The sequence below is a fragment of the Serpula lacrymans genome (genome assembly GCF_000218685.1).
Source record: "Serpula lacrymans var. lacrymans S7.9 unplaced genomic scaffold SERLAscaffold_13, whole genome shotgun sequence".
NCBI lineage: Eukaryota > Fungi > Basidiomycota > Agaricomycetes > Boletales > Serpulaceae > Serpula > Serpula lacrymans.
Window position 1 is genome coordinate 505,542 of NW_006763302.1, and position 25,626 is coordinate 531,167.

At 47.1% G+C, this 25,626-nt stretch overlaps 7 protein-coding genes across 7 annotated transcripts; 5 read left to right on the forward strand and 2 right to left on the reverse strand.

The window, feature by feature from the left end:
- Window positions 1-915: 915 nt before the first annotated feature.
- SERLADRAFT_441946 (uncharacterized protein) lies at window positions 916-4,266 on the forward strand (the record flags this gene model as incomplete). Its single annotated transcript, XM_007322504.1, has 5 exons — window positions 916-2,342; window positions 2,414-2,463; window positions 2,517-3,003; window positions 3,077-4,060; window positions 4,119-4,266. 5 exons carry the CDS (start codon window positions 916-918, stop codon window positions 4,264-4,266), a joined length of 3,096 nt encoding a protein of 1,031 aa, XP_007322566.1.
- A 205-nt stretch (window positions 4,267-4,471) lies between these two features.
- Window positions 4,472-5,777, reverse strand: SERLADRAFT_399628 (uncharacterized protein; the record flags this gene model as incomplete). The annotated part of the gene is made up of 5 exons (XM_007322505.1): window positions 4,472-4,911; window positions 4,971-5,048; window positions 5,110-5,200; window positions 5,258-5,422; window positions 5,480-5,777. 5 exons carry the CDS (start codon window positions 5,657-5,659, stop codon window positions 4,514-4,516), a joined length of 912 nt encoding a protein of 303 aa, XP_007322567.1.
- Window positions 5,778-5,889: 112 nt separating this feature from the next.
- SERLADRAFT_358033 (uncharacterized protein) lies at window positions 5,890-8,396 on the forward strand (the record flags this gene model as incomplete). Its single annotated transcript, XM_007322506.1, has 5 exons — window positions 5,890-6,260; window positions 6,325-6,426; window positions 6,475-7,373; window positions 7,426-7,492; window positions 7,545-8,396. 5 exons carry the CDS (start codon window positions 5,963-5,965, stop codon window positions 8,315-8,317), a joined length of 2,139 nt encoding a protein of 712 aa, XP_007322568.1.
- A 105-nt stretch (window positions 8,397-8,501) lies between these two features.
- On the reverse strand, window positions 8,502-9,205 carry SERLADRAFT_351895 (uncharacterized protein; the record flags this gene model as incomplete). Its single annotated transcript, XM_007322507.1, has 2 exons — window positions 8,502-8,909; window positions 8,960-9,205. The coding sequence occupies 2 exons, from the start codon at window positions 9,203-9,205 to the stop codon at window positions 8,502-8,504; spliced, it is 654 nt and encodes a 217-aa protein (XP_007322569.1).
- A 3,247-nt stretch (window positions 9,206-12,452) lies between these two features.
- Window positions 12,453-14,492, forward strand: SERLADRAFT_476970 (uncharacterized protein; the record flags this gene model as incomplete). The annotated part of the gene is made up of 2 exons (XM_007322508.1): window positions 12,453-13,514; window positions 13,575-14,492. 2 exons carry the CDS (start codon window positions 12,593-12,595, stop codon window positions 14,372-14,374), a joined length of 1,722 nt encoding a protein of 573 aa, XP_007322570.1.
- Window positions 14,493-15,132: 640 nt separating this feature from the next.
- SERLADRAFT_491527 (GATA-4/5/6 transcription factor) lies at window positions 15,133-17,676 on the forward strand (the record flags this gene model as incomplete). The annotated part of the gene is made up of 7 exons (XM_007322779.1): window positions 15,133-15,823; window positions 15,888-16,115; window positions 16,173-16,257; window positions 16,313-16,359; window positions 16,431-17,018; window positions 17,071-17,178; window positions 17,233-17,676. 5 exons carry the CDS (start codon window positions 15,269-15,271, stop codon window positions 16,617-16,619), a joined length of 1,104 nt encoding a protein of 367 aa, XP_007322841.1.
- Window positions 17,677-20,063: 2,387 nt separating this feature from the next.
- On the forward strand, window positions 20,064-22,138 carry SERLADRAFT_476982 (uncharacterized protein; the record flags this gene model as incomplete). The annotated part of the gene is made up of 9 exons (XM_007322509.1): window positions 20,064-20,133; window positions 20,193-20,381; window positions 20,435-20,545; window positions 20,599-20,931; window positions 20,989-21,137; window positions 21,186-21,339; window positions 21,391-21,585; window positions 21,642-21,831; window positions 21,893-22,138. 8 exons carry the CDS (start codon window positions 20,113-20,115, stop codon window positions 21,780-21,782), a joined length of 1,293 nt encoding a protein of 430 aa, XP_007322571.1.
- Between the last annotated feature and the right edge of the window lie 3,488 nt (window positions 22,139-25,626).

Sequence of the window (25,626 nt, forward strand, 5' to 3'; positions counted from 1 at the left end):
TAGCACTCTCCCACTCCTGAAATCTCGTTTGGCCGAAGTCGAGCTCAGAAAAGGAACTATCAGGAAGAGAGGCTGTGAGAAAACAATTTAAGCCGGAATACACGTTATCTCGGCAGTGCGGACAATGCATGCCCCAACTTTGTTGTTACGTGCTGCGTTTGACAGTATCGGAAGTGGATATATGCGGTATATATGCGTGGAAGGAATGTGAGTGAGTAATAACATCTTTTACCATATAGGAATCCACTGACGTTCTTAACCCCAGTGGTCTAGCATTAAAAAGGTGGTTGAGCATTCATTTGAAGTTCTTTCGCTACGTTTAATCTGAAAATACAATGCTATGTAAGGCGATTTCCTCAGTATAAGCATAAAAACACTCACCAAGATCGACCCAACAAAGAGTATGATAGGGCCTATCCGAAGTATACTGTAACAAGTGGCCCGTAGTAAAGTAACTACGAGCACATAACATGAAGCTGATGAGATGCTCTTCGGATATTCTGATTATCACATATTTCATATAGCCGGTGTTCTCAACACGAAATTAGACACAAAAACGGTTTATAGGTAGTTATAGTGACAACCTGAAAGAAAACGATTCAGTGAGATACTCCCCAGAGCAGGATAGTGTTATTAAATCATACCATGATTGCTAGAAACTGCGCGTTCAATGTGTAAGCTTCGTATTTTATAATATTATTTTGTTCGGCGGTTCGTTGGAAGATGGAAGAGTAAAGAGAAGCCCGTGAGTGGGACAATTTTAATTCACAGCCGATCTCCGACAAGCTGTCCGACACCGCAGTGTTTGTTGCATTGAAGTATCGACGGTATTCATTCCCAAATCCTCAGCTATCAAAACTTTGGTTTAGCTCAACCTTTGCAGGATCTAATGCGCCGGGATCATATGATTTTCATATGGAGATACTTGTGGATACTATGAACAGGAAAAATACCACGGTGTGGGATGATTTCTCATTCCGCATGTCGTCACGTCCTCCGCCCGCGTGTAGCCCAGGTAAGGGCAAAGGTTTCGAAGACTATGGAAGTACCTGGCCAAAGAATCACAACAGGCCTCCCACAACTACCTACACCGCTGCCAGTACCAGCAAAGTACCAGCGAATACTAGCAGCAGAAGAACATACAATGACATCGCGGAACTTTCAGACAGCGACGACGAACTGTCGCTTATCTCGAAAAATTCACAGTCTTCCGACGCGTTTTCCTCTGCTAAGCGAATCTCTAAGTCGAGGAAGGAGCACTCGGAAGACTTTAGGAGCGAAATCGAGTCCGATAATCATACTATTCGTTCGGGATCCATGCCCAAATATGAACAGAAGTGGGCTTTCAAGTTCACAAAGAACAAACGTACGAACCATGGAGACGATTATAATGAAGGCCCTCCCCCTCCTTCCTCATCTTTGTGCAGCGCACAGTCAGAAGACTCTACGCCATCTGCGTCGTACCCCTCCAAACCTCCTGCATCGCGCAGTCGTGGTCAGGGCAAGGGTGTTTCCATGGATTCGCGCCCCAAGAGACGAGAGGAACCACCTACGGACCTTGATGACTCACCTCCGCCATTTCCTCCACGTGTCAAGCCCAGGCCTCGCAGGGTGACTCGCAAAAAGTCAGGTCCATACGACTTAGATGATGACGAGGTAGTCTCTACTCCTGCGTATAGGCCAAGGCCACAGGCTCTCCCGCCACGAGAATCATATTCGAAGGAAGTTCACGACGCTTCTGAGACGGCAAAAGATAAGACTTCGAAAACTGACCGTAAGATCCAGAAATTTCCGTTGGACTTGTCTCCCGTGGTAAAAGAAAGGGGGCCAACTACTGCGAATGGGAGAGTGGGAGAAAAGAGAAAGGCTCTCGAACGTGAACTACCTCTTCCTTCTCCGCTATCTTCTCAGAAGGACAGGAATAAAGCTCGCTCAGGGAATCCTTCCAAACACGCTTTGCCCCTCCCGTCTCCACTGTCCAAGCGGAACAAACAGAAGGCGCAGAAGACTAACGGTGGTTATTTCCCAGAACTTTCCCCGCTATCATCTCCCGGTCACCATAAGTACTCGCCGAAGGATAAAGGCAAACGTAGAACTCGTTGTGCAGCTCAACAGGATGATGACGATGATGATAATGACGAACTTGCCCTTGTCTCTGACGATGAAGTTCGGACTCGAGGCGGTCTGCGGCCGTTCCCAATGAGTACTCAAATGCTGCAAAGCATTAAACGTACCCCTTCTCCCAATTATATCGGTCTGACGAAGTCTGGTAAGATATTCCCCGATGACAGTGATATGGAAGGTGAACGAAGTAGAAAGCGTAAAAAGAGAGGCGAATCGACGTACGTTCTATGTTATTACACTCTTAGTATTGCTATACGTTTGTTATAAACATGTGCTGATATATATTCAGCGCACTGGCCGGTTTGCATGTTGATAATTCGCAGGTGGATGAGGACTCACGTAAGCTTCCAGCTTTGCTCGTAAACCGATCAACTTTATTGATGCTTTAGCAGTATATATAAATCATGACCCATCAACCCTTTGCCCGTACTGCGACGAACCTTTACCAGCGGTTCCTACGCAACATCTGCGGAATCTTCTTGAAACTACAAGGCGCAAATCGTATCCCGCGCCACGCGTCAAGAACCCACAGGGACTTAAAGCCGCTCTCCCTGTATACATTTCCGTATGCCAACGCCATATATTCGAAACGTATCACCTCCCATTGGCAGAGTCAAAAGGCTGGCCGCAAGAAATCAATTTCAAAGAAGTCCCTGCGAGGGTAGAGAGCCTGCGTGAACACTTGGAGTCGATTATTTTGGACGCTGGTGTCGATGAGAACTTCGCAGAAGGGAATGAGGATGAGGTTAACGAAAAAGGCGCGAGAAGAAAATGTGTATTCTGGAAGGAGATGATGAAAGAGGTGAAGAAACAGGGTAGTCGTGCGGTTGCTGGTGTCAAGGGTCAGTTCGAGAGTTTTGAGAAAATGCAGCCGGGATAGTATGTGTTTGCCATGTCACCTTTGGCAACTTGTATCTGGCGTCGCTGTATGCTGATCGAACTTTCAATCTAGCTATGGCGAACTCGGCTCGGTAATCATTCACCAGACACTTTACAGTCTTTTCCCTCCATCGTCCTTTGACCCGTCTTTAATTGCACCGTTAACGCCGGCCGAGTTCATACAGCGCATACTGGTCCCAGAAGCAGCCGTTGAGTTAATTATGGAAGATCTCTGCATAGGCAAAGGCGATGCAGTTAAGACGTTACGTGAAAGTGCGCAGTATGGGGTTGCTATGTTTCCTGACGCGGATTCTGGAGTGAGTGGATCAGGGGCAGTTGGAGACAGCGATGAGGAGGATATGAGTGTGGCGGATCAAATTGTCCTGGAGCGCGCGAGGGTGAGGAGGATGGAGCTCGAGATCGAGGAAAGAATTGAGGAACAAATGTTGAAGGAAGAAAGGGCTGACAGGAAGACTAGGGAGAAAGAGATCAAGGCAAAGACCAAGGCTACGGAAAAACGAAAGAAAAAGGTGCAGGAGAGAAAGAAGGCAGCTACTAGCGATGAAGAGAGCTATGTCCCTCGTGCTACGAAAAGTCGACGGAAAAGAACAGACGAGAGCAGTGTATCTGCCACGGAGTCTGAGGCGGATAGTATGTCTATTGTGTCTGATGTTAGCAGACGAAGCACCAGAACGACCGGGAGGAACTACACGAAACAGATAACGTGCGGCAGCACACTTGCGAACGCTTCTGACATGGAAATTGGTAGTAATACCGATCGATCAGAGTCTGTCGAGGTTCTTGAAGAACCTAAGGCCCGGAATCGCCGTCGACGCGCTCCGTCATACGAGAGTGTGGCAATCAGCTCTGAAGAGGAGGTTGGGAAGGTTCCTTCGGTCAATGCACTGCAAACAGTGGATGAGGATCCTACGCCCCGACCAAGGAGGATAGTGGAAAGCAGCGCTCGATGTCTTCCTTCTAGACAGCCATCTAGCAGTGTATTATCAAGTACGAACAACTTCCTTCCCCTGCAAGTTGCCAGGGCAAAAGCGATAAGGTAGTAAATGCTTGATGTCGAATGATGTCGGGGCGCTTACCCCTGTTCTACTGCATAGCACCTATGATGCGCACTGGCAGAAGAGTTTCAGAGCTCCTGTTTCTGATGATGGACATTCATCGGAGTCATCGGAAGCACGAACGACACATCAGTATGCTTGGCTGCTCAGTGACGAAGGCAGCTCGTCGCGTTCGTCCTCACCGTGACTCTTTTCGAATAAATGCAATGAGAAGGGTTGAGGAAGTTTGTCCTAGGTGGTATATCTGTAGATGTCGCAAGAAAAGGCGAAATAATAGCTGACCACTTACATTATCGTCATGACTGTTCTGTCTGTAATTTTACTAATGCTATTGTCTATAGCAGAAAAGAAATGATAATATATAGCAGATTCTCCATCCGTTCAAAATTGAAAATGTTATGGTTGATATTGGATAATATTACATTATATATATGCTATGATTCAATTTCTACCAGCGACTGCCCTCTGACGACTGTACCAGCTTGCTCCGCACTTTCTGCGAGTAGAGACGAGCCTCCCTCGTCAACTGCGAGGCCCTTCATCCCAGTAGTTAGGTCCAGGGCGGAAAGGACCGTTGCCGCGCCCTTGTCCGCAGACTGCCCCCCTATAGGCTCCGTGGATGTAGGAGGGACAGAAAGAGCCTGACTCTCCCATCCAGATACATGTGTTCCGTCGGCATTTTCTACTCTCTGAAAGAATCGTGGCGCGAGGAAGCCAGTTTCGTCACCTTCTGTAAGCACAACACCATTTGAAGATAGAGAGAATTTGATCCCAGCGTCAATGGCCTTTTGAACATCGATATAGATAAGAATTTGAGAGGACTTGCGCATACCTGAAGTCGAAAAAAATTCATGAGTGTACGTGAATATAGTGTTCTTTGTGTTAACGCACCACTGACAACGCTATCACCTGCTATACCTTGCGCGAGATGTATGTGGTTTCGTTTCATCTTGGATAAACCTTGCGTAGCTTGGGTACATGTTTGTAATGTTGATAAATAGATAAGTTACATTTGAAGTATTAAACTTACATATTAGTTCCCATGCTTTACGATTAGTACCATGAACCGCCATTGGAATGTCCGTTGCAGAAGCGATAGGGTTTAGCTCAATTTCGATGGTCTTTTTATCAATTAGTATTGCCTACGACTTCAATACTGCGATAAAAGAGCGACTTGCTTTGATCGAATGTCCTTGATTGGCCCTGATCCACCATACGTCTGATCCAGACGAGGCTTCTAGAGATCCAGCTTCACAAAGAAGATTGTAGCGTTGTTTTCTGTCCTGCCTTACAATGTCCTCGAGCATTGGATATGTTACTCCTCTGAACCTTGGGTTAGCGAGCTAGCTGACCAACTCAGACAAGGATCGTGATTGAAGCAGCATGCATAGGAAACGTACCACGTCTGCGACGCGAGCATAGCCGTCTGAGCGAAGAACAAGGCCATCTGACTGTGCTCCGTGACGAAGAAGCCACGAAAGGCTTTTCGAGATTCGTACTTCAGGTGTGTCTTTCTCCCTTCCTCTTAGCTTTGACCCGCCTTTCTGCTTTTCTTTTCCCTGGGTTTCCTGTGATGCCATTTTTGCTAGATGAGCACGCTTTGAATATGACCTCGCTGATAAGACCGATGCCGGGTTCAGAAGTACGTTTAGGTCCCTTGTCCTGCAAAATATAGCCGTCACAGGTATACGATTCATGAACGTTGGACTTGCAGTGCTTCCGAGTATGGTCTATGGTGTCAATGGCAAATGCCGGCCCACTATGACAATCAAAGCAGGGCAACCGTGGCACGGCCATAACTGCCATAAGTATTCCAGTTGAAAACATATGTTTTCCAGCTCCCATCTGCACTTGAATATAACAACACTTATGAACCCGCCTCAATGTCCCGAGAAATGTCTTCTTGGAAATCTGCATCTTCCCGCTTGCATAACCTGAAAGACTACATTTCCCAACATCGTGAAGACCTTCGACGAACACTACCTAGAAGATCGATTCGACCCGGCGAAAATGGATACGTCGATGGTCAGACAACCCAACAGAGCTGGAGTCAATGGGCTGGGCGGAGGATCAAAAGAAGTGGACAGTCTGATGCAGCGAGCATCGGTATCGACGAGCTTTCTCTCTTTCCAGGGTGGGCTACACGGCGCTACAACATATCCTCGGTCAGCGATCCCAATGGTGAGTAGCATGAGCAACATGGTCAGGTCGTACTGATTTATTGGCTTAACAATGTTTTATATAGGCTCTTTTGACGTAGATGTATATGTCTCAGGATACGCCACCAGCCGTCGACCTCCCGAGTTCTCTACGCGCTCGCAGCGCGCGTTTATTCGTTTAGCAAAAGGTCACTTCACTTCGTTCCCATTCTACTTTTGTTTTACCCCTTGTGTAGGTTTCGCAGCCTTGCCCAAAATTCAGGTCCCTCCACCCAACCCCAACGGGTCCTCTGACCCTCTGCTCGATGATAACCTGCTAGCTTCTCTCAAGCTACCACCACGGCCATGGGAGATTTCAGATGATTATGAAGTGGGAGTGCTGGAAGAGCGATTTCAGCACGTAGAAGTAGGGAATCCTGACTGTACCGGCGATGATGTATCATTCGAGTCTGAGACTTCCGTCGGAAGCATCGGTTCATCACAACTTCCATCCCAGCGTAGTATTTCTTCTGCGCTCAGCAATGCCCCTGCATCATTGTCTTCAGATATTCACAGACTACATGCAAACCTGGAGTCGCGATTGCAACCCTTTTGGGCCTCCGCCCTTTCTTCTCGAACAATCCGCGTGCATGTATTCGCTTGTCCTGCTGGAACCTCTCATCCCAATACCACGACATCACTGGAGGACGAGCGCAAATCCTTCGACTACGGGCCTCTGCTCACAAAAGATATACCAACCGGTTCTGATGGATCCTTCTCTGCAAAATTCACAATTGCATGGAAAGATATCTGCACCCATCCTCTTGCCCTACATATCGCGTTTGGTGATCCAACGCAAGAATACGACCTCCTGATCGTGGCCGAACTGTTACCCCCACCCGTGACATTGCCCGGACAAGTACTACCACCGCCTTCCCAGCCTTCGGCTCAGTCAACCCTTCATATTTCTATAACGCAATCACCTGTACGTGTTATATCCGACATTGATGACACAGTAAAGGTGTCAAGTGTATCAAGCGGAGCACGGGCTGTGTTCCATAACGTATTTGTAAAAGATCTTCAAGATATCATCATTCCAGGTATGGGGGAATGGTACGACGAAATGTGGAAACGAGGTGTAAGATTTCATTATGTTGTAAGTTACCTTCTCTCATAGAACTATGACCAACTCATCAAGGCCCATTTAGTCTAACTCACCCTTCGAGTTGCTGCCAGTCATCACCCAGTTCTTCCAAGTGTCTCGATTACCCCCAGGTAACAAGCCGTTGATATGCCCTCATTGAAACCCCACTTATGCACATTCTAGGCTCAGTAAAACTCAAGTCATATGCTGGTCGCTCTCTCTTCAATGGCCTTCTTTCAGCCCCAGCCACGCGCAAGCGCGCAAACGCCGTGGATACTTTGGATAGCTTCCCGAATTCAAAATTTATTCTTATTGGTGATTCAGGGGAACAAGATCTCGAGTTATACGCTTCTATCGCACAGGAGAGGCCAAATCAGATCATTGCCATCTTTATTCGTGACGTCGCCACCTACACGGACGGCATTTCCTGCATCTACAATCCAACAGGGGCAAATAATGTGCTCACAGATTCTCCACCACTCACGCCACGCTTTGATGCGTCACCGAGCAATGTTTCTATTCCAAAGGCCACAACGCCACCCCCGCACGCATTGCCAAAACGCACGAAGTCAGATCTCATCCCCAAAGCGCGCCCATCTCGACAACTCAACATGCAACCATTCCCAACTGATTCGATGACACTTACGGGCTTGCCGGTATCTACTGATCCTGGTTCATACTTACCTAGCCCTGGGTCTTCAGTCGACTCTGCAAGTTCCATATCATCCAGCATCTCGCTACCAATCCGCGCAGGGCGACGATTGACGGGACAAGCTTCGATGTTGTCGGAATCGGAGAAGAAGAGAATAGATTTGCAACTTCGAGTAAATCGTGCGCGAGCACTTATACCCAGACAAGTCGTTCTGAGAATATTCAAAGAGCCTCGTGAGTGCGTAGAGGCACGTGAGCTCCTTGATGCTTTACATGTAGGAATAATGGATGCAAAAAAATCCTAATGATAACGCATACACAGTTTAGCGAATAGATGATTGACATGTATGCTGCACGCCTAGCTATAATTACAGCATCTATGTTATTAAGTTCGTGGGATATCATCATTCTGTTGAGACTGAATCCACAACTGGTGTCTCAAGCTTTTCAGAAAGTGCTTCTGCACGTTTTTGCATAAGAGCCTTGAGATCAGCTAAATAACCGTTCAGCTCCTAGGTAAAGGGCGTGTTTATTGTGAGCACGTGGATACCATGGTATCATAAGACCAAAACCTACGTTATTGTTTGGCTCGAATTGTAGGCCCAGCGTAACTGCATCTTTCGCCTCATCCAATTGACCCAGCCCAACCAAAGCTTTTGCCTTCCTGAAGTGGCCCTTGCTCCAATTCCGCCGGATAGAAATGACAGTCTCTGCATCCACGAGGGCACCAATATAGTCACCAAGCTCGAACAATGCCGCAGAGCGATTAGATATAACAGTGGAGAGTTCTTCCCGCATTATCTGACTTAGTTCCCAAGGCGGGCGCTGTACAGCAATGCTGGCAGCCATCGTGTATCGCGAGATGGCATCTCTATGCTTGCCGGTTTTGTACATGTTCTTCAGGTATGGTGAGCTTTCAGTCAGACATTGTAAGGTAAAACACACACATTTCCTTCGTCCTTAGTATTTGTTATAGCCTGTGATAATTTCTGGGAGACCACATTTGCAGGAGGTGGACAGCGTAGGTTTGGGCTTCCAAGCAGAATCTTCGACAGACGGTTGACAGAAACAAAGTCAATATCACAGTCTGTACATTTCTCGAGCTTGTGAGGTTCGCAAAATGCAAAAGAGTTGTTGGGTCCACCAATGGCAAGGTCTACAACACTGAAGTCCTGTTCTATGATGACCTGCATGGCTGGGTCAGGTGGAGGTGCGACCATCTGCTGGGGAGGAGCCTGGGGATGCGGGTGGGGATGCGGGTGAGGGTGGGCATGAGGTCCCGGTTGTGCTGGAGCAGGTCTCGGTGGTTGGGACATGGCTTGCTCGCTGTACTTGACGATGAGCTCGGATCGTTGCGCGGTGCCACTGTGGTGCAAGGTTCTGCCACGTCGGGTCCGCGAACGACAATTGTGAGAATATATTCCCTGATGCGGGTGCTTAGTCAAGTCGCAATTTTCATCTGCTTTGTTAAGTCGCACTCTTTTCTTTCCTGATCACCCATCCCTCCCACATCCACTTTTCGTTAGAAAAACCGATTTTTGAAAAGAAAAAAGAACACATTCAGTTCATCCTTTCCACCTAATATGACCAATGGAACTGTAAACGGTAACGCTAGTCTAGAGACTCAGTTTTGTGAGCATCTTCAGAAAATTCCTCAGGCAGTCTGGGCACTCATATCTTTATTTTCTTCATTAGCTTCTCTCGGCATTAATGGAGCTGCAAAGTCTTATGTCCCTCCTCATATGAGAAATGCGCAGCGGGCTGTCTCTGCTGCTGCCACGCCCAACGGGTATGTCTTTATTTTTCTTTGTTGAGCTCCAACGACTAAGGCGCTTTAACCGCAGGAACGGCTGGAACGAATCCCGCAACGCTCCCTCACCTCGTGGTGGCCTGGAATCTCCTCGGGGAGGCTTTAGTGATAGAGGAAGAGGTGGTAATTTCAATGCATTTAGTTCGGCTCGCGGTGGCACTGCTTCCAGCAATTGGAGTGAGCGCCCTCCTTCTGCCAACGGTTGGACCGCCAAAGAACCCAGAGAGCGTGAGACTCCGGGTTTTGGCGTCGGTGTCTGGCGAGATGGTAAACATAACGTTGGACCCCGTAATATGCGTTTGGAGAAGGAACTTTTTGGAGATGCAACAGATCCCTCGAAGCAACACACCGGCATAAACTTTGAAAAATATGATGATATCCCCGTTGAAGCCACTGGCGCAGGGGTACCAGATCCTGTAAATGCCTTCACACATCCCCCTTTAGACCAAGTTCTCTTGGAGAACATTGGATACGCTCGTTACACCACCCCTACCCCGGTGCAAAAGTACTCCATTCCTATTGTCGCTGCCAACAGAGATTTAATGGCCTGTGCCCAGGTATGCAGCATTGATGCTCCTTTATATATCCTTACTTATTGTAATGTTATAGACTGGTTCAGGCAAAACAGGAGGCTTCCTGTTCCCCATTCTTTCTGCATCGTTTGCCTCGGGTCCTAGAGCACCCCCGGTTGACACGCCCCAGATGGGCTATTCTCGCACTCGTAAAGCTTATCCGACTGCTCTAATTCTTGCGCCTACCCGTGAACTGGTCAGCCAGATTCATGAGGAGGCTAGAAAATTCGCCTATCGCTCATGGGTGAGGCCTGCTGTTGTTTACGGCGGAGCTGATATCAATCAACAATTACGTCAAATCGAGCGTGGCTGTGATCTACTCAGCGCCACTCCTGGTCGTCTGGTCGACTTGATCGAGCGTGGACGGATTAGCCTGGCCAATATTCGCTACCTTGTTCTTGACGAGGCCGACCGCATGCTTGACATGGGTTTCGAGCCCCAGATTCGTCGTATCGTCCAAGGCGAAGACATGCCGGGCGTTCACGACCGCCAAACTCTCATGTTCAGTGCCACTTTCCCACGTGATATTCAAATGCTTGCCAAAGATTTCTTAAAAGATTACGTCTTCCTCTCCGTAGGCCGCGTCGGCTCTACGTCTGAGAACATTACCCAAAAGATTGAATTCGTCGAGGACAATGACAAGCGCTCTGTTCTCCTAGATATATTAGCTTCTGAACCTGCCGGCGGTTTAACGCTTGTGTTCGTCGAGACCAAGCGGATGGCAGACATGTTATCTGACTTCCTTATGGCTAATCGCCTTCCCGCTACTTCTATTCACGGCGATCGCACTCAGCGTGAACGAGAAACAGCACTGCAAACATTTAGAACAGGTCGTACTCCGTTTTTGGTCGCTACAGCCGTAGCTGCTCGTGGTCTTGATATCCCCAATGTCACCCATGTTATCAACTATGATCTTCCTTCGGATATCGATGACTATGTCCATCGTATCGGTCGTACCGGTCGTGCAGGAAATACTGGTGTCGCCACAGCGTTTTTCAATCGCGGCAACCGCAACATTGTTAGAGATCTTGTGGAGCTTCTGCGTGAAGCTAACCAGGAAATACCCCAGTGGCTTGACAGTGTTGCTCAAGAGGCTACCTTTGGTAGCAGCTTCCGGGGCGGCCGGGGCGGTGGCAGAGGTGGAGGTCGTGGTGGACGTGGGTCTGCTTCTCGAGACTACAGAGCTGCTAGCGGTGGGGGTTATGGCGGTGGAGGTGGTTACGGGGGTGGAAGTGGTGGTGGTGGTGGTGGTGGTTATAACGCTGGATCCCGAGGCCCAGGCTATGGTTCTCCCGCTTACAGCGGTGGCTACGGTGGCGGTGGATTCGGCGGTAACAACGGTGGAGGAAGCTGGTGGTGAAGATCTGGTAGTCCCATTTCGTGCGTTCGAATGATACACAACATGCCTATTCCCTTTATCCCTTCTCGCTTGTTCCCCCAATGGTGGACATTCTCCCTGAAATCGTCATGACCCAATTTTCCTCGCTCAGCCGACACTCGGCCTTCTGTCTCCCCTTTTCTCGCAACCGGACTCTTGCGCTGCTCTTTCGACTATGATTTGGTTTGTCTCGCTGCTTTCTGCTCACTGATGACTATACGGCCCTATCTTATTCCCGTCCATGCCTACTACGGCGTGTTTTATTTTCTTTCTAATCATCCTGTCTCCGCACGCGCCACCCTCATCCGACTCCTTTGCATCCACCGATTCAAATTAGACGTTAACGGCGGGTCTGTAGACATGAGCAGTTACCTTACAGTGTCGGTCTTCGTTTCGCGATACCCCATCATTTATTGCGACGCGCAGTCGGACATTATTGATATCCACATAGCATCACGAGACAATTATCTGTTAGAGCATCGCACATCTTGTACCGTAGTCTTTCCTCTCTTCTAAATTCCGTTCCTATTCTGCATGTCGTGCAGTACTATGTATGTAAGTTACCTACCAAAAATGTGATGGCTTCTCTAAAAAGGGGGTCTATAAAAATTACTTGGTGTGCGAAAATGAGATCAGTCGGCTACTAGAGCAATCTTTTCCGTTGCGGTTTTTCTTTCTCCATCTCAACGACAAGGTATTGTTATAAACGTCTGTGTACTGAGATACACGTCAGCAAATCAAGGTCTGCCGATTTTCTATATATCCTTTGTCTTTGGATGCAGTTGGATCTCGTTTTATTCATCCTTCCAGAGCCGGCACGATGTATCGAGGCTCGCCACCAATTTTCGACGTGCCAGAGTTCCCACCTTTAAGGAGGCTCAAACCTTTACCTAAACGCAGGCGCACCATCGACGTGGCCTTGCAGGTGACAAACGGTGCTGCATCCGTCGTTCCCAACATGCTTGGTGCTGAGGGCATTGCAGAGGAGCTGATTGCGCACGCGGATTCCTTGTCCTCCCAAATGGCACTTCAGTCTTACTACATGCCCATGTTGGGTGGGGCACATAATCTCCTCAGTAACGAGGGGGAAAATCGGGCAACTGATGCCATCGATTTTGGGGCAGGATATCAGCTTGCTGACGAGCGAACTGGGAGGGAGGAAGACGATCGAGGAGAAGGGGACTACGTTGATCATTTACAACAGCCAGGAAACACAAAGAAAAGGAAGGTTCCAGCTAATGCATCAGCTTCGCTGCAAGGCCATGACATTGGCTTGGATCATTTGGGTAGTGAAGAGGAGCCTTTTTTGGGTGCAGGTGTGTTGACCAGCGGTCGGCCAGATCAAAATGTCACCGATAATGCGGTTGTTGCGCCTCTACCTGGCATACTTCCCCAGAGGAGAGGCAAGATGACTGCATCTACCCTGGCTGGATTGCAACATAAAGAGATGCTGAAGTATCGGAAAAGACAGCTTGCCGCTGTGCTGGGTGCGTTGTCACATGGTGATACGTTGGCTCTCGATCAAGCACTGTCGTCTCATTATCCATTCACCATCACAAACATTGGGTTTGCTGCCGACACCAATAACCCCGATCCACCACGAATTCGGTTATCACGTCGTCGAGGCCCTCGTTTTTCCCGTGCTGCTAGGATTCGTCTCAGTGACTCCAGCAATGGCGTGCGCAATGTCAGCAGAGTTGCATCTCCCACCTGCCAGTTTGCTTTCGTTTGTCGTAGTGCGAGTGAGTGGTGTTTTATCTACGCTGAGGGCTGAGCCTGATACAAATCGGGTTTCATCTCAGCTTCTGACCGCTTGCTTGCTACTAAAGAGGAAGTTGCAACATTGCGCTCCCGTTTTGAAGCAGAACTTGCCCGCCAAGCTGCCAAGGCGGCAAAGGCTGCTTCAGAGGCCAAAAAGGCGGCTCTGACTGCCAGCAAAGGAACACGATCAAAGCGGTCAGATAAGGGACGGCAGCATAGTCGTAATGACAACCTGCAGGTAGGCGACCAAACGCCTGACTCTTTGGAGACCTCTTTGTCCGGCTTATCTGGCCGTGGGAGCAAGAAGAAAAAGCGGTCTGCTCTTGCCATCGCCTCCAATCCTCATCACCGCAAGAATTACGTTCCTTCTCGTCTTCCTCTCACTGGCCAAGCGAATGCTGCTCAAGCGACGTTGAATGCTCAGAATTCGTTGGGACCGTTTCCACTCCGTTTCCTGTCGGCAGAGATACCGCCTCGTCGACGGAAAAAATCGACTGCGATGACACCTACTTCTCAGATTGTCAACCCCGCAGATGAATGGATATGTCCGTTTTGTGAATACAAACTCTTCTATGGAGACGGTCCAGAGTATCGTCGTTCTATCCGAACGCGCAAGCAGATTCTCCGTAGGCGCCGGAGGGCCCAAGAGAGAGCTGCAGGGGGGCTTAGTGCACCAAAGCCCACTGAAAGGGCAACGTTGGAACAGGAAGAGTATGATGCTGGATTTGCACCGTCTCCCACAGACTTTTCTTCTTCTCTTTCTAATAAAGCCGGAGTGAAGGAAGGACCAGACATAGGGAAGGCGAAAGGGCCTGTGCATCCGCAATCTTCGTTTGGATAAAATCTTATATTACGCTGGACAGAGCGATGTTGGTTCATTCATTCACTATCTACGTTTCCCAGTGCTTTTCATGTACACTCGTTGAATATATATCTGTGGACGGATATCTGATGCGGCTAAACTGAGATGAGTTCTCGCCTGGGGTGTCGTAACCCACCTGACTGTTTACGTATGTAGATAAAGCCATATATGGCAGGTTATGGATGGGTTCAGTTAGCGGTCCGAAGTTTGTGCGCCCTGTCTGTGCTTCTGCAGCCTATAAGCTTACCAGCGTTCTCAGTCAAGTTTCCCTGGAAAAGGTTAGTCCATAGCAGTATTGAAAGCTATCCTTGTTCTAAAATTTCACTATCTGTCCCTCCAAAATCTCAGAGAACCGCTCAGATTTGACGCCTTGTTTTCAGACGGAGAAAGGTCAGCCCATTTTATAATTATGACATGCCGAGCGCCCTGCCATGAGGACAATCTGCAGCTTCATAAACTATCAGATCCCATCCAACTTGCCCAATTAACCTTTGGTCCTACAGTGTAAGAGGCCCATTTGTCATTTTCATTCACTACCAAGCCCTCGATCTGCATTACGAGATCCCATCCATATTATTCAGCGGTTGTACGACTTGTCGCTTTCTACAGATAACCTTAAAATTGGCATTTCCCCGCAGCGGCCGAAACGAGCATCGTTTCAATCGCATGCAAACGAGTTTGCTTCTTGCATTTCATCTCGTTCTCAGAGAATTTTCTCCATGCTTATACAGTCATAGTCTGTCCTTTTAATAGGTGCTGCAGGACCACCAAACTTGGCTCAATCCATTAGCGGTTGTCAGTTCACCCTGTAATCAGCGAGACCGCCGGATATTATTATACTCTCCTGAACTGAACCACACCATCCTGCGCAAAATGTCTGCAGACAATCGATACATGTATCACAATCCCCAAGGGATGCCCCCGTCTTACGAGTATCAGCCTTATCCAACGTCTTCGTACGAGCCAGCACAGATATCCCAAGCCCCCGTGCGATCCATCAGGTCAAGCTCGTCCCAATCCCATTCTCCCCACCAGCAAACTACATTTGCTTCTCCTACATCGTCGTATCCGCCTCCAACTTACGCTGCTGCTTCGTATACTGTGGCGCAGTCCCACCAGCCACAATGGACAGGAGAGAACTGGCCAACATACAATCAATCTTATCCTCAGCAGCAGCCAATGGACATGGCGTTCAACCCTGGCCCTGGACGCCCAGAGGCAATAGCTACCGTTTCCAGTACAGAGAATAGACCATACGGTTCTGGTCCAGTCAGCCAACCCAGCCCAGAGTTTCGTCGCAATGAAGAGAGATATGTACCTCCTGAACCGTTGAGCTCTCCAACTCAATCAAATGATAAGCGGCGGGAAAAAGGGTCGCCGCCCATTGCCAATATGCCGGTAGTACCAATCGGGCTCGATTTCATGAAGGTATATACATTTTTTTGTCTTTACTATTTCGCAGCAATATTCATTCTGCGGCTGTCGTCACAAGCTATTGGATTCCTATCGGCTTATCATCGATGCTTCGAGTAGTCTATCGAATAATTCGTCTACCTCACAAGGACGGCCACCTCCAGCTGAGACCACGGAACGTATGCTCCAGTCCGCAAACTACGGGATGCAAATGCTAGAATCTGCAATTATACCATCAAATGTTGAGCCCAAGCCAGTTACAAATCGCGAAGAACCTAAAGAGACTGCGGTGAATTCCAAAAAACAGGTCTGTTTCCTTACCTACTTCCTGCAATTTGCAAAAAAAATTCATCCGGGAGAAAAGAAACCCGAAGATCAGGTGCAAGAGGGCCAGACATGTCTGGGCTGCAACGCTACTTCCACCCCCGAATGGCGCCGAGGACCCATGGGTTAGTCCTTATACGGTCATTTTACAAATTGAACCTACCTAAGCAACTAATACAGGTCCTCGAACCCTGTGTAATGCATGCGGGCTTGTCTATGCCAAGCTCGTACGTTTGACTATATTCATCTTCATTGACGGTTCTGAGTGTCTATTTTTTTCTTCATCCCCGAACAACAGATCAAGAAGAGGGTACGAGATAGTGGGAGGGCAAAAGGCGGCAACGATAATGGTGCGCAGGGTCAGGGTTCGCAGAACAACGGTGACGAAGGGTTTGCGTCGAGCGGCGAGGGAGGGAGTGAGGATGAGGAGTCATACGGCTCACAAGAGCGACCCAGTGATTTTGAGGATCAAGGTCGCCGGGGCTGATTCCAAGTCTGTAAGATTTTCTTATTATCTTGTTATCCCAAGTCTATGGTCCTTCCACCTCCTTCGTTGTTATGCGTTTTTTGCTGGTACTTGTTTGCAGCCTACATGTGTATACTAGAGACTTTCATCCACATTTGACCAGGCTATCATAAGCGGATGCGACAGGCATAGGGATGTATATTTTGGAGTCTTTGGCCCAGAACATCATCGATGCCATCACCCGCCGCGGGCCTCTTCAGCAGACCAGCTGACCCAAGAAGCTCAAAGCAAAGTCGTAAAGGTTGTTCGTAACTCTATAACGTAATTTTTACGTGAAGGTCTCACGAGATTACTGGTGACATATTGATGGCTTGCTCCTTATAGGACATGATGATGGAATCATATGCCAGTCACGGTGATGTCTGCATACCACAAGCTTAGATGGCATGGCTTTACTTATTGGACGTCTCAGAACCCTGTAACCTGTTTGCATGGCTCCGCAATTAGAGCGAAGAGATTATGTCGAGACAACACAATTCTATTAACCCGTGTACGACTAGTCAGCACGAATGGTTCGCCTGTAAGTTTCCCGCAATTTGATCTCAAATGTGGTGAGCGATTTGATCGGTTGCAGGCCTGACAAGTGAGGTTGCAGTCCAGCGAATCGGATGCCCCACTTTGAAGAAATTTGTTTCCCATGGTGCACCAAGCTACCAAGCTCCGCGAATATCTCCTCAGTTGAGCAACGGAGCTACTTTATCACGATGGTCATTTCTGAAACCCTCTCAAAATGCGGTGATATATAGCGGCAGCTAGAAAACAGGAGTCATACACAGTCGTGTCACGTATGTTCGAGTAAGCTATATGTAGTTTTTACACAATACGTACTCCTATCCCAGTCGTGTGTACCACGAAGTATCCACGTTTGTGATTTTCTAAAGGTTTCATCAGATGAGATATGAATCTCTGTATCCATACTATAAAGCTATCTATGCTGCGCTTTGAATTTACTGATTTGGGCTTGGGGTTTCAGTCATTATCCAGCCTATCACAGTAGCTGAATATTTGAATGTATATTATTAAACTGATCCGAAAGTCCCAATAAAACTAAAGATACAAAAACTACACACGTGCCAAGAGATATCACCGTCCTTGCACGCTCCCTTGCGTGGCCTTTGCAACACCCATTGGCATCTGCTGAGAGTGGCCAGCCGCCTGCATTCCGGATATCTGACCGTTGACCATGTTCGGCATCCCTCTCCCCATACCCGGCATCTGCCAAGTATATCCTGGAGGAAGACGTCCAGGAATACCATAACCCATATTCATCGCAGGATAACCATACATCGGAGCGTATTGTGGCATCATAGGCGCCGTGTGCTGGTTCTGATCCTGCGATTGCTGCCCTTGAACACTGTTGTTGGCAGGTGTTTGTGGGTGCGGAGATGCTTGTGGGTGGGTGGCCATGGGACGATATTGGTTAACGTTGAAACCTTGCGGCAATACTGGATATGTATGCTGTGTGGGATGGGTCAACTGAGGTGTCGCGTGAGCGGCTGGCATGGGAGAGCGCGAGAGTGGTTGTTGGTTCGCCACCAATGGGCTGCTCCGTGCAACCCCTTGGTTTGTGGTCATAGGACTTCGAGGTAGCGAAGAAGAGCCTTGTGGAGTAGTCCTCCCATTCTGTACTTGAGCCTGCGCTTGAGTTTGGGCCTGAGACATCCGCTGTTGTGCAACTGCTACCTGATGGAAGTGTTGTATCTGTGCCTGGATATTTGGAGGATACATCTGCTGTACCTGCTGCATGTGTTGCAGCTGTACCGGTACATTTTGAGGCTGTGTTTGTGGTGGCTGTGCACCAGCTTGCTGAGCAGTCGGTTGAGGAGTTTGAGTAGTATTTGTAGTAGGTACTTTGGGTTGAACGGCGCGCTGCCCAGGTACTGCTTGGCTGACAAAGTGGACTGGAGCGGTGGGAGGTTGGTAGCTGGCCATGGGAAGCTGCGCGCCTTGCACATGGGGAGACGCCTGCAAAGGCTGCAGAGTCTGTTGAGAAGATTGACTCTGGGGAGACTGAGTGTATCGTTGTGGCGCAGGAGAGGAAGCGGGTTTTGTCGGGTCTGACGATGCATGAGGAGGAGGGTAGGTAGGTGGTAGAGGAGAGCGTGAAGTGGATGGTGGAGACTGCTGCAACATGACTCCTGATTGTTGAAGCTGATTTACTGTTGGATGGGGAATAGGCGTTGGGGTTGGCTTCAAATCGGCTGGCACTTGATATGGGCTTTGTGTAGTCTTTCTTGCTTTCAGCTTTCTTGGATCTGTACCATCCGTGGTCGGGGGACGATTAGGTATAGGTGCACTGCTGGGTGGTAAGGGCTGGTTTGCTGGGGGCTGAGGAGTGGATGTTGAGGCAGGAGTTGGTGCAAGGGTCGATGTGGGCTGCAGGGAAGTGGATGCAGTAGGCTGAGGAGGAGCTTGCGCCTGTACTTGCGATGGAGGCGCCGAAGGCAACAGACGGCCTTCTTTGACACGCTGGATAGCATCGAGTATTCTATAGCTAAAATAATTCAGCCTTGAGCTCTTTCTCGCCTACTACACAATGAATAAATATACCTAGGCGTGTGGGATCTGTTTGCCCTTGGATTCATGAATTGCATGATCTTCGCCCGACGAGCCTTATCTGATTCATCCTCTTCTGGGGTGATTAAAGCAGCCTTTCGTTTCAAAGATACAGGGACAGTGGGGGTAGAGACCCTGAGAACATGATTTGCTATTCTCGTCAAGTGGGGATCAGGTTCGAGACACAATGGTGGCGCGGTGCACAACTTCAGGAGAAGCGATTAGCAAGTAGATCAGGGAGATATAGGGAAGAACATACCAGGATTTTTGCCTCAACTTCCAAAGCATCGCTATCCGTCCACGGATTACCTAACTTGCTATTGAGTAGACATATGTCTGCCCAGAGACTCTCAGCATCTGGATGCAACGTAACACGACTCTTCTCGGGTTTCTCAAGAGGTGGATCTTTGGCTTTCACGGGACGGTAGTCCAGAAGCTCCACAATCATGCAACCTACGCACGGTAGGTCAGCTACATTGAAAGTATGCGATAGCAGAGACATACCATCATAAAAGGGAACCCTGGCCGAGTCAAATAGCTCCAGAAAGTCTACGGGTATCCTGTGTGCACGGATGTCATCCAAGAGAGACTAGAAATGTAGAAAAGTGAGTAACGGAGAAGCAAGTACCGAGAACGCGCCGACATACCGCGACCTGGTTATTATAAAGGAATTTGGGACCACTATTAAGCGTCCAAAAGTCGGGATAGAGATGGACTGCAAAGGAGGGCGGTGAGGATTCGTACTTGCATAACAAATCTTCCACAGTCCGAGTAATGTTGTAGCCCGCCATGTAAGAGATGAGTCTAGCGCCGACAAACGAAACTGACGTTTATGGCCACCACCGGATTATGTCAGCACATCCTGTGTTAATGCCCCGTGGGAGAACAATTTGGGTAGATGGAGGGTCAACTTCGAGAGGTCAGTTTTCCCGCTTTGGCTCCCTTTAAAGCTGATATCAATATAATGTTTATCTGTAGCTTATACCGTTCCTCAGGGATCGCAACCCCCAGGTTCGCCAGATAGCCCTGTCAAATCTTCTTGGACATACACCAAAAGGCTCGCCCCATCGAAACATTTTTCTCGCAGGCCTTCAAGGAGGTGGCCTGCAAAAACCAAAGGAAACAGATATTATACGAGACCTCAAGCTTCTTTGTAGAGATCAATTGGTGCGTGCTGTTTTTACTCTGTGTTTATGTTATTTTACTACCCGTTGTACCAGGCTGTCGCACATGATGCCTTCCGGGCTTTGGTTAACCTCTCTGATTCACCTTTGCTGGTTCCTTTCTTAACAGAGCCGCTGTTTCTGAACTTCATAGTATCGTACATCCTCGTAAGTACTTTTCCTCAACACTTGTTATGCTTGATCACTATAGATCTATACAGAACCCTGATGCAGTACTTGCTGATCTCGCCTCGATGCTTCTCTCAAATTTGACGGCTTCTTCAGCTGCATGTGCTGCTCTGCTGAAGCTGAATATATCACTCATACCTGGTGCCTTCTCTTCCATCCCCTATTATCCTACCCAGTCTCGAGCGGGCACATGTTCACCCCCCACGCCCTATCCATCTGGAGAGGCTTGTGATGTATTAGCATTGCCACTCCTTATCGATGCTTTTGTGCAAGGAGCTCTTGTCGAATCATTAGGCGAAAATCAACCGCGGCAGCGCAGAGGAGAACTCCATTTTCTCTCCAGCGTTTTTGCAAACCTTAGCACGGTACGAAATGTCGCAAAGGCTATATATATCAATCATCTCTAACTCTTATTCTCCCAGTCACCGAATGGACGTAGTTTCTTTTTGACACCTCGTCATCCCGATGCCGTTAAAGCTGAAGGGGATCTTGAATATCCTCTGAGTAAAATTGTGGTTTTCAGTGAACACAAGGATACTATTCGCAGGGGCGGTGTTGCTTCTGCTATGAAGTAAGCAACTGGCATTTTTTCTTGAACGTCTCTGAAACTCAGCAACAGGAACTGTGCGTTCCATGCTGCCGCCCATGAGGCCCTTTTATCACCAGAGTCAGCAAAGGTATCAGTTCCACCATCGACAGTAGTGGGCCCTGGAATAGATATTCTTCCATATCTACTCCTTCCTCTAGCTGGACCCGAGGAGCTTGATCTTGAGGTTTATTTCTTGTTTAAAATTTCTAAATCATATTGATGAGATGATATATAGGAACAAGAGCGCTTACCTTCTGCCCTTCAATTCCTACCGTCCACTAAAACAAGAGAACCTGATAATGTGTTGAGGTTAACACACGTCGAGACTTTACTCCTTCTATGCACTACACGCTGGGGACGAGAGTATCTCAGGGCGAATGGTGTGTATGAAGTTGTCCGCGGAGCGCATGCAAACGAGACCGTTGATAAGGTAACTTGCTACAGCGTTATCCACACCCCCATGCCTAATGAGTTGCTTGCAAATAGGTGTCAGAACATATTGAGCGCCTTGTCATGTTATTGAAGGGAGACGAAAAAGCGGAGATCGAAGAAGTCGGTAGTGAGGATCAAAATCAAGAAGGTGGGGCTGATTCGGAAGACGAAGACGGCAAGATCGAAGAAATATGATGGTTTGAAGAAACAATGTAGTAAAGTAATAAACACCGTCTTGTGTTAGGTCTCTGAAAAACAAAATTAGTCACTCCGAGCGATATAACGTTTTGACGCTGTTTTCTTAGGCTCGTCCCCAACCTGCTTGGCTAGCTCGCCCTTATCATGTTTGCCCATATGAATTTGCCAGCTTGCGAGCAGGCTGGGACCACTTGTCGCCATTTTGTGAGGAGGACAAATTCCTCACCAAAGACGAGGTGGGGACTCGTCGTAGGGACTCAGAAGTCACAAAAAGGTCAAAAACTTAGTGTACAAAAAAGCATTTTTGTAACTATGTCTTATGTAAGCATGCGGAGGAGATGGCGACTCAAAAGAAGCACATGAGAGAAACAGTTGTTGCGTCGTGTGTAACTGATGTCTGGTAATAGAAGCCAGAAAATGAGCACCTTATATAGAGTGCTTCTAGCCTCTCTCCTTGCCCCACATCTCAGACTTCACTAATAAATCTAAATGAAACTCAGCTGCTGCCCAAGAGGCTATAGAAACGACTTTATTATTTACCTAAATGAAACTACAATAGATGTTAGTTTAAGGATACTAAACCCCCTACTACTTATAGTCGGAGGTGCTACTTGCTACAGTATAATGACTCCTAGGAGTACAATTGTGCTCCTAGGAGAACAATGGTGACTCCATGGAGTGGTGGCTATGCTCCATGGAGAACAATGGCTGCTTTAGCAGAGACCGGGTTTATCCGGTTTTGTTATTCACTGCAAGATTTACTACTGGCTCAGGCTTACTATTATCACAACACAATGGGATCTGCACCCGTGTACAGTGATTCTGGACCTTCTGGGCATGCAACCAATCAACATGCTTTCCAAGTACGCCTTGGTAGCTTAGTTGGTAAAGCACCAGACCATGAAAGCTGGAGTCCCAGGTTCAAGCCCTGGCCAATGCATGTTTTCTCATACTATAAACAAATGTCATAATTTGTCAACTATGTCATCCAACAGCAATCCCCCTCCTGTAGATATGTTTGATGGGTTCTGTCCAAAATGAATATAAATCCAAATAAGACAAATCCAAGTTTGTCCCACACAGTGTGTCAAAGCTGTAGTAATAAAACAAGACTATGATACTGTTAGTAAAAGTTATGGAAAATATGAGAATAATAGCATACCTCAGTCTGATGGATGAAGACTGAGGTGCAGCCAAAAGTCAGAAACTATACAGTAAGTAGATAGCTAGTGATAGATCAAAAATGCAGATGTACACTGTTGCATATGGATTATATAGACAATTCAATCCATTAACAAGATTTTGAGACAAATGGCTGAATGTATAATTTTGGTAAATAGACATTGATATACAATATATATATATATTTAAAGAGTTTATGATATTATTAACTATAGAAATGAAATAAGAGACTATTAATGTGTCAGTGTGATTCTATAGGTATTGTAGTGTGTAGTTTCTTACCTCAGTCAATGAATAAGAGACTGAGCTGTTACAGTGAATGAGAAATGAGTAAGTACATATTTGCGGGAATGTCCGATGTATATAATAGGAAGGTGTTTCATGTGCATGTGAACTTGTGCCACTGTGGTTGTTGATGTCTATCTATTGCTCATACTTGTTGTGTGTCGAGTACACACTCTCTACACCCCCCCTTGAGCCTAGCGTAGACCGACGTACAATGAAAATTTGTCCAACTTGACACGCAAGTAGGAGTTGGATTTGGTTAAGGTGAGTGCGTCTTGGTTATTGGTAGCTATGATGGTGGGTTTTGCAGGGGAGTTGGGATCAATGTCAACTAGCAATGATTGGAGCTGTAGCGCTTCTTTTGGCGCAAAGGTGAGTGCAGTATATTTGGCTTCAGTGCTCAACAGGGCAACAATAGGCTGTTTCTTAGCATTCCATGATATCTGTTACACCACACATTTTTTGGACCTTTGACTTTCACTCTCCGCATTAACTTTTTTTCTTTATTTTCACACACTGTGCCATGTGGCACTTTCCATTTTGTTCAAACTCCACTTTCTTGTGCTGCACTGCTTTCCTTTATTTTTAGATACAAGTCTCTCACGCAGTGGAGCTGGTCACATGGGCTGTGCCCTATGATATCATCAACCACTGCCTTCATCAACTGTACAGTACACATATACAAACAAAACTGTAGTAGTATAAATACCCAATAGATCCAGGAGACTCCTCAGTGAGTCCTCCTGTTGTTTACCCACAACAAACTTGGTCCTACCTTAAGGGAGATTATCCTCTCCTCCATTTACCACTCTTTGCTTGTTTTTATTGTGCACCAGAGTATACAAACTTTGGTCATTACAATATTGGTCCCCCATTGAAGGTAAATACATATCCAGAAATTGAGTGACAGTGGGGTTGTGAGGCCCAGTCGCTATCTGAGTAGCCCATCAGTCCTTTGTTATTCCCTCCCAAGGTCAGTTTTCTTATTTTGGTCCCCTCCAAGTATCTCATCATTTGTTTTAGAGATTTCCAGTGTATGGGTGCTGGGTTGTTGGAGAATTGTGAGGGGATAGATATGGCAAATGTGATGTTGGGTTGTGTACCTAGTGACAGGTACATTGGTTTCCCTATCACTTTGCGGTAAGGTATATGGTCCAATCTCTTTTGTTCCTCAATTGTACTTACTTGGTCCTTTGATAGGATTATACCAGGTTCTCGTGGTGTATAAAGAGATTTTGTGCCCTTTAGGCCAAATTGTTTGAGGATAGATTTGATGTACACTGTTTGGCTTATTGATACGATATGTGCCTTTTTGTCCCTTGTTATTTCAAAGCCTAACAACCATTTTATATAGATCACAATAGACAGAATTTTTTGCACTTCATTTAGGTATTCACAAAAAGTTCTATTGATAAACTACAATATACATCATGAAAACTTCACACTGCAAAATATAATAAAAACTGTTCAAAAGCACACCCAAAAAATTCACTACTTGATGAAACTAAAAGAAAGGATGTTGCAGAGGGAAGGTGTTGCAGAGGGAGAGAAATGTATTATGGAGGGAAAATCATTGGCCACATAGGTGAAGAGGTTTATGTGGGATTTTTCAAAGAAGCCTAGCATTAAAATACAGTTAGTATGTACAGTTTGCACACAATAAAACATACCTTTTTGATAGTAATGATTTATCCTTTGTAGGACTGTAATATAGTTAGCCATTCGGTATCTAACCAGACCAGGTCACTGACCTTGTAATCAGGGGCTTTAGAGCATCTACACTCTGCCCTGTCTTTCATCTGCTTTGCAGTTTTGAATAGTGCCTTGTGCATTTTGTCTAAGATAGATTTTATGTCTTTCACCATGTTCCCTGCAGCCTCATTTTGCTTTTACTAGGCTCCACACCTATTCTTGGGAGGTACAACCTTGTGACCTTGAATAGTGCCTTTCCCATAGCCAATAGCTGTTTGATATTGTAAGAGAACTGGGCTATCTTTAGCTACTTGGCCCAATCTGTTTGCCTGCCATTAATAAATACCCAGAGATGCTGTTTCAACTCCTGGTTGAGTCTCTCCATTTGTCCATCTATTTGCGGATAGAACACCATTGATAATTTAGGTTTGATGCCCAGCATCCAGCAAAGTTCTTTCGTAAATTTGCTAGTGAATTGAGGTCCCTATCGGAGTTAACCATTTCCAGTAACCTGTGGATGGACCATACAAAATCTTTAGATAAATCTGCTGTACCAGCGGCTGTAATAGTTTTATTGGTGGGAATGAATACTACTTCTTTGGAGAAGCAATCTACAACCACTATTACTGAATCACGCCCATTTGACTCAGGTAGATTCATTATGAAATCAACCAATATATCC